Raw genomic sequence first — 16,307 nt, 5'->3', positions numbered from 1 at the left:
TGCTGATTCACCATAAGGCAATTTTACAATCAACGCTCAGCAGAAGGGATTGCAGAGAAGGTGCTAAATAACCGAGTAACTACTGCATACTATGTATTTGTGTTTAATTCTAGTGGCATATAACTCATGTGTGGCCTGTTAGTCCCACAGAGACTGTGTAAAAGTCATATAACGATCATGCAGCACAACTTTTATTTATACAGCATCTTATAAGGACACATAGCCACGCAAGAAAAAAATATGATTAAAAGCAATAATAATGAGAATTTGTTAGTAAAAGAAGACAATAAACTGTTTATAATAATAATAATAATAATAATAATAATAATAATAATAATAATAATAATATGTAGGTGGTGTTTTGATTTAACCTAAAGGTTTAGCTTTTGTTTTTGTATTACTTTTTTTTGGAGTTTTCACTCTCTCATGCAGTGTATTTCCTGAGTATCTCACATCTCAAGAAACAAATGACAGATATCATAAGATTTGCCATCAGCTGTGCATCCATTATTGTATATGAGTCACTTTTTCCGCCAAAGTATAAGCAGCTGGTTAAAAAAATAAAGGCTTAGTAGTACATTCATTGGTCCAAATACTTTTACTGTACATTCAATGTACATTGAGTTTGACTGAGCCATACATTAAACAGTTTCCGCCCTACAGGTCCATGTTTATGGACTGATGTGTTCATCACTGAAACCCCTTTTGTCATTTTTTTGAAGGTTGCCATGGTGAAATAGGTCAAAATCAAGCTGCTGTCCTGCAGAATGTATGTCGGCTCAAATATGGTTGATTTTTAGAATCAGTCTTATTTACTCTGTAATAAATAGTTCTAATAAGCTGAAAGCTGTTTAAAATCACCAGTCTGGTGATGGGGATATCTCCCTAACTGTTCCAGGTGTCTCCTGTCCATAGAGTCCAAGATTGTTCATTTTGGTTTGGAAGCTGTTGAGCTGTTACTGAGTCAAACTGAACATTTTGATCTGTTTATGTCAAGGTGAATGAGCAGACTATTCTTCTATCCTCCCTCCTTTCCTATCACCCATTCAAATCTATTTCTCAACTGTTTTCAATCAAAACTGAAGCCTGGGGTGGAAGAAGCTCTCAGATCTTTCATATTACAACAATGTAAACATACTCCAGAGGCATCTGGCTGCTGTTATTATTATGTTATTGTGTATTTTATGTTGATCTTAACATAAATACAACATTTTAATCTTGACATAATAAATCTAGGAAAACATGGCCTAGCCTACATCGACTTGAGCCCACAGATAACCTATGGCTTCAAAGCCACGCAAACCCCTGGGCTCTGTGTGGACACAACCATTTGTGGTCTGCGAGGGACAACTTAGCTTTGCCCTGCACATAAAAACCATCCACACCTGGCCACTGTGGGCATGCATAGGCAGGTTTGCTGAAAATATGACAGAAAGAAGTGGCTTTCAGTTCTCTGTCCTTGTAATTGTTTAACCAAATATAACTGAAGATACTGGGGTTTGAGGTAGTAGGAACCATAAATATGAATTCAAACTTCCATCCATCCATCCATTTTCTTCCACTTATCCGGGGCCGGGTCACGGGGGCAGCAGCCCAAGCAGAGAATCCCAGACCTCCCTCTCCCCAGCCACCTACTCCAGTTTCTCTGGGGGAACACCAAGGCGTTCCCAGGCCAGCCGAGAGTTATAAGCTCTCCAGTGTGTCCTGGGTTTGCCCCGGGGCCTCCTCCCAAACTTTTTTCCAATTTTACTTTCCAGGGTTGGTTGATTGGACACCGTCTCATGATACAGATAGACAATGACCCAAAACATACAGCCAAAGCAACCCAGGAGTTTATTAAATATTTATGGAATATTCTTGAATGGCCAAGTCAATCATCTGATCTTAACCCAATTGAATTTGCATTTATTTCACTTGTTGAAGACTAAACTAGTCTCTCTCTCTCTCTAAACTAAAATCTCTGAGGAATATTTCCAGCACCTTTTTGACTCTATGTCGCAAAGATTTAAGGCAGTTCTGAAGGCAAAAGTGGTAATATACCAATCAAAATAAACCTTCCCTCATCTGTCAAGGCCTGGATGGAGGCAGATGAGCTGCTTGTAGGGTTTACTAACAGCAGCAGCCAAAAAATGGTGGTAGATCCTTTCACTGGTTTGGCAGCTTCCAGGTAAACTTTGCTTAAACTAAGGCAGTCTGAATATTCCATTTATACTGTGATGTGTATCATGGACTTGTAGGCAACAGTGCTCCAGGGTATCACCAATCAGGTAAAGCCTGAGTGGCTCTTCGTGCATGTGGTTCACTACATGAAGTCTTTTCCAAGTGCTCTAGATTTGTAGATACTGTCGGTTTGCAGCAGAGGGAGCCAGCACGTTTTAATATGACCCGTGGCCACAGATGGTTTTATCTTTTATGTTTTATTTTCGTTCGGTGTCATGACCAGTAACTGTTGAAAACATATATATGTATTTATACAGTCACCGGCTTTTGAAATGCCCGTTTGTGCCAGTGAACTAATTTTTGTTTTTTTCAGTCACTGTAAGCCTACAGTGACTTTCAATGTACTTGCATATAGAACAGTCAGGATGATCAAGTGCAAACATTCACTTTATGCGCATGCATCTTTTACTATTAAAAACAGACTGCGGTTCTCCTTGGTAATCCAATCCACCGAGCTTGAAGTGTAATTTCTATGTGCAGATGCTGAAGATGGAGGCCGTGAGGATGGAGGATGGAGGCTGTGAGGGGGGAGAGGGGATTAGGCTGCAAGCTGATTGGAGAGGCTGACTGAAGGAGGGAAGTGAGTCTGGATCAGCTGTTAGCTGTCGATCCTCCTTCCTCCCCTCACCACCACCCCCAGCGTCCAGTAAAAAACATACCAACCGGAGTACCCGGCCAGAGAAGACACAGCGTCTGCCTGTGAAGACAGAAGTCAGGTGGACAGCAGCTTCTCGTAGATTCCAGGTGAGGGCAGCGGCTAACGAAGTATTAGCCACATGCTAGCTAGCATTAGCAGCTTGACAGCATTCCGCCGGTAAAGAAAAACAATAACTGCCGTGAAGCTAACAGCAGCTAGCTCCACGGAGCAAGGTTTCTGTAAAAACATGCCCATCGCAGCGGCTTTAGTCTTCATCACTGAGTCATTTCAGTGCTATCACTGTATGTGTGAGGTCTGCTGAGACCGGAGCACCTGTTGTTTATCTTAGTTGGTGACCCGGGTCAGACTCTCTTGCAGTGCAGGATCAGCTGAACCGTGTTATTCACAGCATGTCTTCTGTGTCTTTGCTACCCTCTGGCAGCATGAACTCTCTCCCAGGAAGAGCCGCACTGTCCCTGTGCAGGCGCACGGCCACAGGCGGGATGATGAGGGTCCTATCAGGTGCCCCGGCTGCAGGGGTCCTGTCGGCCGACAGGGCCTCTTTCCAGGCTGTGCGGGTCTGCCACTCCGGGACGAGCCGCAAGCCCAGCGTGAATACTAAGAAGAGGGGCTACGACATCACCAGAAACCCCCACCTCAACAAGGTGAGCACATGCCTGTCCCGAATTACAGCTTCCCCGAATCTAGAGTGAGGCAAGCAGCACATCTTACAATGCTTCGTGCATATGTTTAATATCAGGTAATGACACGTATAAAATCAGTTTTCCACTGCAGATTATGCCTGTTATTATTATAGATCAGTCACTTCTACTTTAGGTCCATGTGGATGTGATTTGTCTGTTGTGTGGCTTTTAATGATTTTAGTTGCTTCTGTAGATGTAACACTGCGAACGAATAATGTGTGTGTGTTTATTACACACACACACACACACACACACACACACACACAGAGGCCAGAGCTGATAGTGACTTCATAATCAAATCCTAATCGCAATGTAAATGTATTTCTTTTGGGTGTGTAATATAAGGTGAAACGGTAACATTTCCAAAGATTTGACATTTATGAGCAGCGCAGTGTTTTTATTACACACAAACAAACACAGAGGCCACATGCTAGAGTTGATAGTTGCTTTCCTAACAAAGCCTAATCGTAATGTAAATGTATTTCTTTTGGGTGTGTAATATAAGGTAAAACAGTAAAATCTCAAAAGGTTTGACGTTTATGAGCAATGCAGTGTTTTTATTACACACAAACAAACACAGAGGCCACATGCCAGAGCTGATAGTGGCTTCATAATTGAAGCCTAATCGTAATGTAAATGTATTTCTTTGGGGTGTGTAACATAAGGTGAAATGGTAAAATCTCCAAAGATTTGACATTTATGAGCAATACATTTAAAAAAAAAAAAAAAGCATCACAAAAGGCACCAAGGCAGTAGCAAGCGCATCATTTTAAGGCCATAACAATGGACATTAATATACTTTTTTAACCTCTTCGATGTCAAACTACTGCAAGGAACCATATTTCTTACACCCAGCCTGGCTCACACAGCCGTGTCTACAGGCCACATGATGTCCCGCTTACCATGTATGATGGTGGGGGAACATAAACAGAGAGTACAATAAAAATATCACATTATAAACTGCTCGTAAGTCAAATATGAATGCCACAGCACTTCCTTTTTATACAACATAGTAGACTGACATAGCTGTGAATGGTCTCTCTACAGATTCCTGTAACATCTGTCGTACTCTGCCTCTGTCTCTGTGGATTGTAATAAATACATAGACTGTCATCATTTTCAAAAAGTGAATTCACAGATAGTATATTTTTTTGTGCCTTGTTAGCACTGCAAAAACACCAGATTTTGCTTGATATCAGGTCAGTCATGTTTCCTTCCACCAGCGCTGGTGTCGAGTCAGCAGCTACGTGCTGATTCATAGGTCAGTTAAGTGCAAGCAATCAGGAAGTGAAGCCCCGCTTTGATAAAAAAAAAAAAACAACTTTTCAAACTACCAAGTGAAATCTTTGTGTTTGAAACTTCCTGTCAAACAATCCTTTCCAGCACAGATGACAGTATGCAGTCTGCACTCAGTGTTTCCATAGAAACCAGATGAGCTCTGATCACACAGTGTTACAGTCCAAGTCAGTCCCTCACCCAAGTAAAAAAAAAAAACCCATTTAACTAAATCAGTTCAGGTGAATCTCATTGTACCCTTTGCTGTATTCTGCTGTAAAATTATATTACAGGTTTTAATCTTTTACCAATGATAAGGTCTGATTAAAGGTTAAGCTAATAGCACTTTACAGCTCACACACACACGCCCACATTTTCAGCTTCACTTTCTTCTCTGTGTGTTAACACGCTGTGTGTAATGTGGGTTAATTATAACTCCTGGTGAGGAGTGTCACCTTAATGGGTTTACTTTAGCGCCTCTTTACCTGCTCGCTCTGATAGCTTTTGCACATCTTTGTTAATCTGAGACTTTCTCCTCAGTCACCTCTGCTTCCAGGAATACATTAAAATGTTTTCCATGCAGTTGTCCTTCCTTCTTTCTGTTCAATGCTAATCTTTTTTGTTGTTTAATGTACTAATGAATCATTGTTTCCATTTAACGACCCGCCCTAGGCTGCAGAACCCATTGTCATGCACGGTGGTGCCACGTGGCGTGAAACTCGCAGTTAAAATGCAAAGCGTGCAGCTTGTGTAATAACTCTAGGAGTAAATAGCACCATCATATTTCACCCTCCACTCTGCCAGCATGAATAATTTGCAGGACATGGGCTCATGAAGACCCACAGAAAAACAAGCTGAGCCTAGAAAGGCCAGTTTTTTCCCCCCATGTAGGTCAGTGTTTTCACTAGAGGAAGAATCAAAGGAGGGGACGACGAGGAAAGAGAAGTCGAGCTGACAGGGGAGTGGGTTCAGGCTCCCTTTACTATTGGGCAGAATAAATAGATTAAACCCCACGCCCCCACCTATGAGCACTCTTTGTGGGAAGAATGCCAGTGTGGAGGGTGGAGAGCAGCAACAGTAACTGTAACCGGAAGGCAGAAGGGTACAAGTCTGCTGACCAGAAAAAAACCTCAGTCTCATTCTTTTGTTGTTTACTACATGTTCTTTTTGCTCTGCATTTGTTTTCAATACAAAGATGGCAGCCGGTTTACATATAGAAAAAACATGAAAAAGACCACCGTGCTTGTATATACTAACTCATAATGAAGCTCACATTGTGATGCCTAAAGGATGAGTCACTGTGGTCTGGATTGACTGGATTTGTTACTTAGTTTAGCGTTGCATAATCGGCCTTCTTCCACCCTACAGGGAATGGCATTCACCCTGGAGGAGCGCTTACAACTGGGTATCCACGGCCTGCTACCCCCCTGCTTCCTGTCCCAGGATGTCCAAGTCCTGCGCGTCATGAAGAGCTACGAAACACGCACTAATCCTCTAGACAAGTGAGAGAACAGACTCATTAACAATAAAGCTGGTGCTGTTCAAGATGGAAACCACACGACAGCTGCAGAAGTTCAGTGAGGTTGTCCCAATGAACATGCTGCTTATCAGGGCTCCCGCTAAATGCTTGCAAAGCAGTATCCAGACTTGTGGTTGTTTCACACAACATATGTGACTCTTTCCAAGTCATTATAACACTTTGGTTAAAATATTTAAGCCATAATGGTGCAAAAATACAGTAATACGAAGTCAAAGGCGTGCTTTTCAAAAAAGTGGATAAAGAGGTAGCAAAAGACTGGGAAAGTTGTGGAATGCTGAAATACAAAGACCTGGTGGGTAGTGGTGCAACGGATCAAAAATCTCACGGTTCGGATCGGATCACGGTTTTAAGTCACGGATCGGATCAATTTTCGGATCAAAAAAAAGAAAAAAAGACAAAATTTTAACATTTACTTATTAACTTAATTAAGTATTTTTTTTGCCTATTAAAACATTCAACTCAAGACTCATTATATATATATATATATATGTATGTATATATATATATATATATATATATATATATATATATATATATATATATATATATATATATATATATGAAACTTCGCAGTTAAATATATATATATATATATATAAACAAATTATATATATATATATATATATAAAAGCATAACATATTTGTTTTATATATATATATATATATATATATATATATATATATATATATATATATATAAATGTATATATATATATATATATATATATATATATATATATATATAAATGTATATATATATATATATATATATATATATATATATATATATATATATATATATATAAATATATATATATATATATATATATATATAATGTGTGTATAAAAACAAATTAAGGTGCAGTATAGGGCAGTACAGGGCTTTGTATCTACCACTCCGCTGTGATATAATGAGCGGTCACGGTCACGTAGCTTTCCGTTGACCTGGAGGTCCACCCATTTGTAGTTGGGCAACAAAAGATGCCTGGGACAGTTCAGTGAAGTGGACGCGCAACGGGATATCATAGCGGGGCTCAAGCACGTTCATCATAGTTTAAACCCCTTGTTTTGCACAAGGGAATATGGCCTCCCGTCTGCAGCTAAACACCCCAGTAACTTTTGTAATAGCTTTAGCCCGGTCGGACTGGGCAGCAAAGGGCTGCTTAAATGCCGCAAACTCCTCTGCTCCTCCACTTGGACCGCTAGCGCTGGCCATAACTATCGCTTGACAGACTGACCACGCACACCATACGCATACTTTTATCCTTCTTTTTCGAATCTTCGGATCACGTGCGTCCCAAACCGTGGAGTGGGATCGGTTCGGATTACGGATCAACTGTGATCCGTTGCACCACTACTGGTGGGAGATCTTATGGGCAGAGCCAATAACATGATGAAAATGAAAACACGGAAACCAGAGAAGCAGAGACATAAGTAAAGACAGGGGTGCTCTCTGCAACAGAATGAGTGGGCAGCTGTGGACAGTTTGAAAGCAAATCTGGAAACTATTTGTAGGATTTCATTATCACGGTCATTGTTGTTTACTAACTAAAAAACTAAAAAGGAGAAGGTCAGCGTCATTAATACTGAGCACTAAACATTCACATTTTGGAGCAATATGCGGCCCTCCAGTTGATGCCTTTTTCAAAGAGAGCAGTGTGACAGCATGGCCCTGTAGTAGAGTCAGAGTGTTAACTGACCTGCCTGCAGTCTAAAACAGCCACAAACCTTTGAGCAACTGAAATCTTACATGAAACAAGAATGGCACAAAACCACGGGAGAAGTTTTCCTCAGTTCCCAAAATTTTGTCCAGATTTCAGTCTTGAACAAAGTGGTTCACTGAATCAAACGACCAGCATCTCACTGCGTTAAGCCAAATAATGGTTAAATATCCAAAAAATAAAATAAAAGGGGTTCTGGGGATTTTTTTACTAGACAGATTATAGTTATACAGAAATATTTAGATCAGAAATGGCCTACTGCGTTTCTGAAACACATCGTAATGGTTCTCTCTGTCTCAGGTACATCCTGTTGATGACACTACAGGACAGAAATGAGAAGTTGTTCTACCGTTTGCTGACCTCTGACATCGAGGAGTTCATGCCAATCGTCTACACTCCCACTGTCGGCTTGGCTTGCCAGCAATATGGACTCGCCTTCAGGAGACCAAGGTAAGCTTCATTCCACTCATCAGCCACTTCATTAGGTACACCTTGCTAGTGCTGGGTTAGATATTTGCTTTAATTAAAATAAATCGTTAAGATTTGAGCCCTACAGTGTGCATGGGCTTAAATGATTTTTTTCCTTGTTCTCGTGCTTGTTTTGGCCTCATTTTGTGCCGCTTTTGGTGTGGATGTGTATCGGCATCAGTGTCTGTTAGAAAACAGATCTAACTACTTGTATCATCACTTGACTCATTTACAGAGGACTCTTTATCACCATCCATGACCGAGGCCACATTGCCACGATGCTCAACTCCTGGCCAGAAGAAGACATAAAGGTAAACGGCACGCACTTAATCTGGTGGCTGCTGATTTCTGAGAACATAATGTCTCAGACACGTTAGTGAAAGTGTCTGCTTCATCCACAGGCCATCGTAGTGACTGATGGGGAGCGTATCCTCGGCCTTGGGGACCTGGGCAGCTATGGGATGGGCATTCCTGTAGGGAAGCTGGCGCTTTACACAGCCTGCGGTGGGGTTCGGCCACAGCAGTGTCTCCCTGTGCTACTGGATGTTGGCACAGACAACCAGGTGAGCATGACCTCAGAGCAATCAGGTTTTATGAGCTGGCATAGCAGCTCATAAAACCTGGTTCAAGTGATATAATATCAAAGATCTCGCAATAGTTTACAGATGCCTATGCATGCATGCACGGTTTAACTCTTTGATTAAATTGCTGACCTGTTAAACATCTTTCTGTTCAGGCATTGCTCAATGACCCTCTGTACATCGGGTTGAAGCACAAGAGAATCAGAGGAAAGGAGTACGATGAACTGATCGACGAGTTCATGCAGGCAGTGACAGATAAGTGAGTGAAAGCACAGGCGAATGAAGGATGAGGAGGCAGTGCTGATGTCAGACTAACCACGCTGTTCCTCCACAGGTACGGGATGAACTGCCTCATACAGTTTGAGGATTTCGCCAACAGCAACGCATTTCGCATCCTCAACAAGTACAGGAATCGATACTGTACCTTCAACGACGACATCCAAGGTGCTTTATTACTCATCGCGTTACAGCCAGGAGTTTCTGACCTTTTATAATATACACTACAATATGTCGATGGTTTCAGTGGGGTAACATATCTCTGAAATCTTCCTCATTTTGCAGGATTCCTGTTTCAGAAATACAATGCTTCAGACGGCAAATGAAAACATAGCAAACTCAGATCAAGATTCTGTAATGACTCAAAACTAAAAATGAAACAAAGTTGTGAAAATAGAGCAGCTTACACTAAACAGGCGGTTATATTTGCCCTCACTAGCCAAAGTCATAAAGCACCAACTGTTCCCCAGTGATGATCATCATTTTAGTTCTGCAATAAAAAAGAAATCAGAAAATCTTCGTGACTGTAACGCATCAGGTTACTTAGAGGAAATCAAATAGCTGCTGCTTCAAGTCCAAGATCAGCTACTTTCTGGCTGTTTAGTACAGTGAAGCAGATCATACAAATAAAAGTCAAACTAATGCTTTGTAATTAAAGTAACTGGTCATACTAGCTGAAGAAAACCACACATGGAAATTTTAATTTAAAAAAGTCAGTGTCAGTGCTGATAGTGTTGCCTCTTTAATTTTCTTCTTTCAATAGTTACAAAGTTTCACTTAACTGCTTTTTCACTGATTTTCAACCACTTTCATATGAATCCTTTTTTGTTTGTTTTTGTTTGTACAGTGTTTCACTGTAAGAGATCATGAGAGAGACTTCAGACAGCAATCACGAGTGTTTTGTTTTTCCTGCAGGCACTGCTTCTGTAGCTGTTGCGGGGATCTTAGCAGCTTTAAAGATCACCAAGAACAAATTGTCAGACCACACTTTTGTCTTCCAAGGGGCAGGCGAGGTAAGAGGATTTGCTCTCTAGGATTTTATGCTGTTTGGAGCAAAAATAACCGTCCTTAATCCCCGAGAGATAGGAAAGCAGCGCCTTCTGTCAAATTGGCTCTCCCGTTTCTCTTCATTTACTCTATACAAAAAAAAAAAAAAACGTTTGAAAGATAAAATACCAGATTTTACTGTATTTTGAAGAAGAGAACATGCTATACACTAGATTTTTAATTTGATGCCAGCACTACATTAAAAAAATGAGAAAGCAGCATTTTTCTTTGAGAAGTGAAATGCGTACACAATGTGGCAGCACATGTTTCTCCATTACCTGTATATGCAGTCTGCCATTAATGGTGCACAGATGTGGACATTTACATGACATGTCCACTAATGCACCTCTGTAGCGTCCCAGTTTTCCAAATGTGTGCGAACTGACGAACCAGTATTCTCTTGAGCTCAGAGAATACAGCATCCATATCTTTCTAGAAAAATTTCAGCTTTGGATTTTTGGGATCATTGGACAGTTTTCCACTTGACCTCATTCCGTCTTGAACGAGCCCGACCACCAGGGAACGTTGTTTTAAGGGTGTTATTTACACTGCAGCACAGCGTCTGTTTGTAATGCTGGGCCCTAAATCACATATTTGGTGGTTTTTATAAATCCAATATTCTAATATACCAAGCAACTTTTCTTTTCAGGAACACAAAACGTAAAAAGATTTTCCTAACATTTTTATTTGTAGTTTTTTATTCATCGTTCATGTTCCGCCCGACAACTCTGACGGCTGATAGCTGCTTCTTATGTCTTTTCTTTACTCTTTTAATTTTGCATTGGTTGTTGTTAATAAAAATAGACTGGCAAATTGTTTATTAGCAAATAAATAATAATAAATGGGATTTGCTTTAAAGATCACAACCATTTAAGATTCAGTGTTGTCTCTCGCAGAGAGAATTATCTCTTGCTTTTGATAAAATAAATCATAAAATCAGCTGATCTTGGAGAAGCAGAATAAAATGAATGGATGCATCATGAAATCCACAAATTCTTTGTTGAAAATTTGTTGAATTTTGTGGTTCCTGGAGTGATAACCTGGAGAACATCAGCTGCCAGTTTGGATTTAGGAGACACCATTTTGTCTTTTAATATTAGGCTTAATACCCTTTACTTTTTACCTCTCAGTTGTAAAAGGCTGATTAGGTATTGTCGTAACTCGGCCATAATGCTGTAAATATAGTTATAGGGCTGGAATAGGTGACTCAGAAGAAGCCCTAAGATGCTGGGTGGCTTCCAATGAGTGAATTTTCTCCACTCATCTCTTTCAAACATCGCCTCAGATGTTTATACACCACCTCTGGATGTCATTAAAATTTGGCTCTTCTCTTGCCGTGGTTATGCCTCACCCTCATCTCTCTGGGCTCTCCTGTTTCTCTTTCCCATCACCACCAACCAGTCGAGGCAAAAGGCTCCTTTTCCCTAAGCCTGGTACTGCCACCGGTTTCTTCCTGTTAAAAGGGGTTTTTTCTCTCTAATATTGAAGGGCCTTTACTTTACAGTCTAAAGGTGACTATTGTTATGATTTGGTTCTATGTCAAGAACTCAATGAATAAAAATTTCCTTCGTTTGATTATTTCATTAACAAGTCTTTCACAGACTGGTCCAGCTATCTCCATCTTTAAATCTGATAGACTCTTCCTCTGTGTAATTTTTTTATTGGTGTTTTTTTTTTAAATACCCTCTCCTATTACAAATTAACTCAATTTGTTTAGCATTACTTTCTAGCATTACCCCCAATCCCAATTTTTTGTAATGTGGTGCTGCCATTGCATTTACAATTCACTAATTGCCTTTGTACCACCGTAGCCTAAATATTTATTGAGATTAGGTTTGCATCTAAAAGTGGGGACTATAATGCAGATGGAGAATTTCTCTAACTGTTTATTTCTCCCCACCAGGCTGCTTTGGGTATTGCTCATCTGCTTATAATGGCCATGGCCAAGGAAGGATTGAGTAAAGAAGAAGCTGTCAAGAAGATCTGGATGGTGGACTCAAAGGGCCTCATTGTGAAGGTAAAATATTTCCTCATGTGTTTCCTAAAGCAAAAAACAGCTGGATGTGGAGTCGTGAAACGAGATCTTTATAAACAAATACAGGGAAGAAGCCACCTAAACCACGAGAAGGAGGAGTTTGCTCATGAGCACGCACAAATTAAAACACTAGAGGAGGTGGTGAGCACCATCAAACCCACTGCCATTATAGGTGAGTTTACTTCAGCGAAGTGCATGCACTGGATAAATCCTGGGATTTTTTTCAGCTTTGTATTACTTTAAAGGCTAAAAACATCCACAGTGTCATACATAAAACTATTTTTTAACCTTTTATATTTAACCATTTACACTAATTCCCAACCAGGTACAGGAAAACACAGAAAGCTATTAAAGGTGAATTTCTTGCGTCCAGCTTTGTTTGTTAGAGTAACACCTTAGTCATTTGCTACAAATCAACTAATTATCTCTCTTTTCATTTAACCCAATTTATCAAATTCAACAGTATTTTCGATGTTTATTGGTTTAAATTCCAAACACTGCATGTTTGATGAACTGCCAGAACTGTAGAGCCATTTTGATGACAAGACAGCGTTGTTTCAACATTCAAATTATGATTTTTTTAATTAATTCATTTAACTTAACTTAAGTAAGATAACTACTAAAAGAAATGGATCCTAACTTAGAAACTAAAAACTAAGGCTTTAATTTTAAACCGATTTCACTAAACCAGGATCAGAGTCCTTTAAATGACAGCACTGATACAACATTGTGTTAGTGCCGTTGTTGTGGTGAACCTGGTGTGTTCTCGTTTTGGAAAAGGCGTCGCTGCAATTGGAGGAGCCTTTACAGAGAAGATTATTAAAGACATGGCGTCTTTCAACGAGAGGCCAATCATCTTTGCTCTGAGTAATCCTACCAGCAAGGCCGAGTGCACAGCAGAGCAGTGCTACAAGCTCACGGAGGTAACGCTCAACTCAACTCACCCCCCCAAAATTACAACCCCAATTCCAACAAAGTTTGGATGCTGTTTAAAATAAACTCATAAACGTTTTATTCACAATAGAGCGGAGAAATCACAGCAAATGTTTCAACTGAAAAAATGTACAATTTTAAGAAAAAAATAAGGTCCTTTTTAGTTTGATGGGAGCAGCACGTCTCAGAAAAGTTGGGGCAGGGGTTATGTTTGCCACTGTGTGGCATCATTTCTTCTTTTAACAACACTCTGTAAACATCTGGGAACTGAGAAGACCAGCTGTCAGACAGGAGGAATGCTGTCAGAGGAATGCTGACCCATTCTTGTCTGATAAAGGATTCGTCATGCTTTTTGTTTTGTGTAGACATCGAGCTATTAAAAGTCTTTACGATTTGACATTAAATAACATTATCCTGAAAATGTTCCACAATTTGTAGATGAAACCTCATGTTGCCAAATGTTTACTTTGTAGAAGTTGTTTTTAAACCAAATCTTGCTACTGAGCTGTTCCCAGTGAACCACATTAGCTGCAAGTTTCTGTTTCTTTTTAGTACTGCTTACTGTTGGTCCTCCCATTCCACCCTTTCTGAGATGTGTTCAAAGTCAAAAGGAGATATTTTTTAATAAAATGGTTCATTTTCTCAGTTTAAACATCTGATGCGTTTTCTGCGTTCTGCTGTGATTAAAACAAGGCTTTATGACACTTCTGTTGTTACTTATATTTTACACAGCGTCCTAACATTTTTGGAATTGGATTGTAAATGAATTTGCCTTTCCAACACCATGAAATCATGAAGCATTCACAGCATCACAGCACCACGTTCTTGCATGGTTTACCTTTTCCATCATCATTTTTATCATTAATGAAGTGAACTCGCTCCTTCCCCTCTCTTTAACAAGGGCCGGGGCATCTTTGCTAGTGGAAGTCCCTTTGATAAGGTGACGCTGGCAGATGGACGCACCTTCTACCCCGGGCAGGGTAACAACGCCTACGTCTTCCCTGGAGTCGCTTTGGGCGTTATAGCCTGCGGAGTCCGCCACATATCTGATGACGTTTTCCTCACCACCGCAGAGGTACGTTCCACCATTACTGTGTACGTCGCATATTTATATGAGGATTTTATTTGAAAAACTACATTTTTAGAGGCTTTTATTTTTACTTTCAGCGCAGTGATGGGTCTCTCTCTTTGTTCTTGTCTGCTTCTCTCAGGCGATCGCCAACATGGTCACAGAGGAGCACCTGGCTGAGGGAAGGCTTTATCCTCCTCTCAACAGTATTAGAGAGGTGTCCTTCAAGATCGCAGTGAAGGTAGGAAAGCTGGTCAGCTGGTACTTCTGTTATTGAAACATAACCTCAATCGTATGCAGTACTAAGTGTGGGTTGCTGCCCTCTGGTGGGTGACTTCACTGGGCTTGTAAGAGGTTTTTCCATAAAGTTTTGAATTCTTAAGTAGGGATATGCCATAAGATGTATATTGTGATATTTACATTTGAACAGTAATCAAATTCATGGAATTTAAATATATGTTAATCTTCATTTCTCTGACCTAGTTCTTTTCTACCCAGAATCGATTGCTCGGGTACAGTAAAAGAGAAACGGTTCAGCCTCAAAGTGTCAGCCTCAGTGTCTCAGGGAGTTGGGAATAGGCCACAGCTGCCCCTTGTAAGTGTCCAGAATCCCCATTTTTCTTTTTGTTTCTTCCTTTCCCAGATCGTCAACTACGCATACAGAAACAACACTGCTTCAGTGTACCCGGAGCCTAAAGACAAGGAGGCGTTTGTGCTGTCTCAGACCTACAGTTCCGATTACGACTCCTTCACTCTGGACACATACGAATGGCCAGAGGAGGCCATGAAGGTCCAGGACGTGTGATTGGGGTGACTGGCGTCTCGTTCTCTCTCTAAACTAAACACGCTGCCGTAGCGGCACGTAAAAATTGCCTCTCTTCTGAAATTTTGCCTTTTAGTTTTTTTGTCTCTCTTTTCTTTTATTTATGTGACTAAACAGCTGCCCCAGAGTAAAGCCAACCAAATACTACATAAGAAGATTATCTCGGTTTTCTGAGTGTTGTTATTTCAAGTCATTTTATCCTCTTTTAGCTCTCTACTTTTAGTTTTCCATAAAAACCATTTTAAATACGCACAAAAGCATATCAGATATCATTATCACTGCATAATCCACACTCCTGCTGCAATCTGATTTCACAGTGTATCACAACATGTTTTTCTTGTCTTGACATGAAGGAACAGAGGACTTATTTTGAAGACTCTCTGTGCCTCTTACTGTGTGAACTCAGGATATCCGTGTTTTCATATTCCAAGTTCAAACTGTTATAGAAGACACATCTGGCTCGTCCCAGATTTTTCCACTCCGTCCCTGTGTGCACATATGTTAGGCTGCACACAGGGCATAAAACACTCCATTATTAACCTCCGTTTCTTTATAAAGCAAGTGATTTCTGTAAGCAGGCACTACTTTCTTCTTTTTTATGTGTTTGGAGGAAGCATCGATAGATTGAGAGTTATCCTCGTTCTTGTTCACAGTGCTGTGCTTTCCTTTGTTTGTTTTGTAAAGAGCTCCGCCTGATGTGTTTTTGCCAAAGTTGTCAGCTGTATCTTATTTTACTCCTAGAGAACGTGATGCTGTGCACGCTTTAGCACTGAGAGATATGCTTGAAGTTTTCAAAGGGAACATGAAGCTTTTTAAATAAAAGTATCAATAAGATATGAGTGCATCCTGGACTCTTTTTTTTTTCCCCTCCAAACAGATTACATAGCTTACAACCATATACAGCACTGTGCAAAAGTCTTATGCAAACCTTATCTTTATATTTTGCTTCCAAGCAGCCAGACTTCATTGTCAGTTTTA

The 16,307-nt window shown here is 40.2% G+C and overlaps 1 protein-coding gene across 1 annotated transcript; it reads left to right on the top strand.

Annotated features, from left to right (window-relative positions):
• The first annotated feature begins 2,420 nt into the window (after positions 1 to 2,420).
• Positions 2,421 to 16,163, top strand: me3 (malic enzyme 3, NADP(+)-dependent, mitochondrial). The gene is made up of 15 exons (XM_031734611.2): positions 2,421 to 2,964; positions 3,300 to 3,522; positions 6,205 to 6,338; positions 8,398 to 8,547; positions 8,801 to 8,876; positions 8,967 to 9,128; positions 9,302 to 9,405; positions 9,481 to 9,590; positions 10,338 to 10,435; positions 12,373 to 12,486; positions 12,571 to 12,676; positions 13,285 to 13,427; positions 14,339 to 14,512; positions 14,649 to 14,747; positions 15,150 to 16,163. The coding sequence occupies exons 2-15, from the start codon at positions 3,301 to 3,303 to the stop codon at positions 15,309 to 15,311; spliced, it is 1,854 nt and encodes a 617-aa protein (XP_031590471.1). The 5' UTR covers positions 2,421 to 2,964; position 3,300; the 3' UTR covers positions 15,312 to 16,163.
• The last annotated feature ends 144 nt before the right edge of the window (positions 16,164 to 16,307 follow it).

This window comes from Oreochromis aureus, linkage group 16 (genome assembly GCF_013358895.1).
Source record: "Oreochromis aureus strain Israel breed Guangdong linkage group 16, ZZ_aureus, whole genome shotgun sequence".
NCBI lineage: Eukaryota > Metazoa > Chordata > Actinopteri > Cichliformes > Cichlidae > Oreochromis > Oreochromis aureus.
Note: the sequence above shows the minus strand (reverse complement) of the source record. Positions and strands in the feature narration are given on the sequence as shown.

Bases quoted from the DNA above. Each gene is read 5' to 3' on its own strand.
- me3 (XM_031734611.2), top strand. From the start codon at position 3,301: ATGAACTCTCTCCCAGGAAGAGCCGCACTGTCCCTGTGCAGGCGCACG. The intron at 8,548-8,800 runs GTAAGCTTCATT...ACTCATTTACAG, and splicing joins CTCGCCTTCAGGAGACCAAG to AGGACTCTTTATCACCATCC. The intron at 9,129-9,301 runs GTGAGCATGACC...CTTTCTGTTCAG, and splicing joins ATGTTGGCACAGACAACCAG to GCATTGCTCAATGACCCTCT.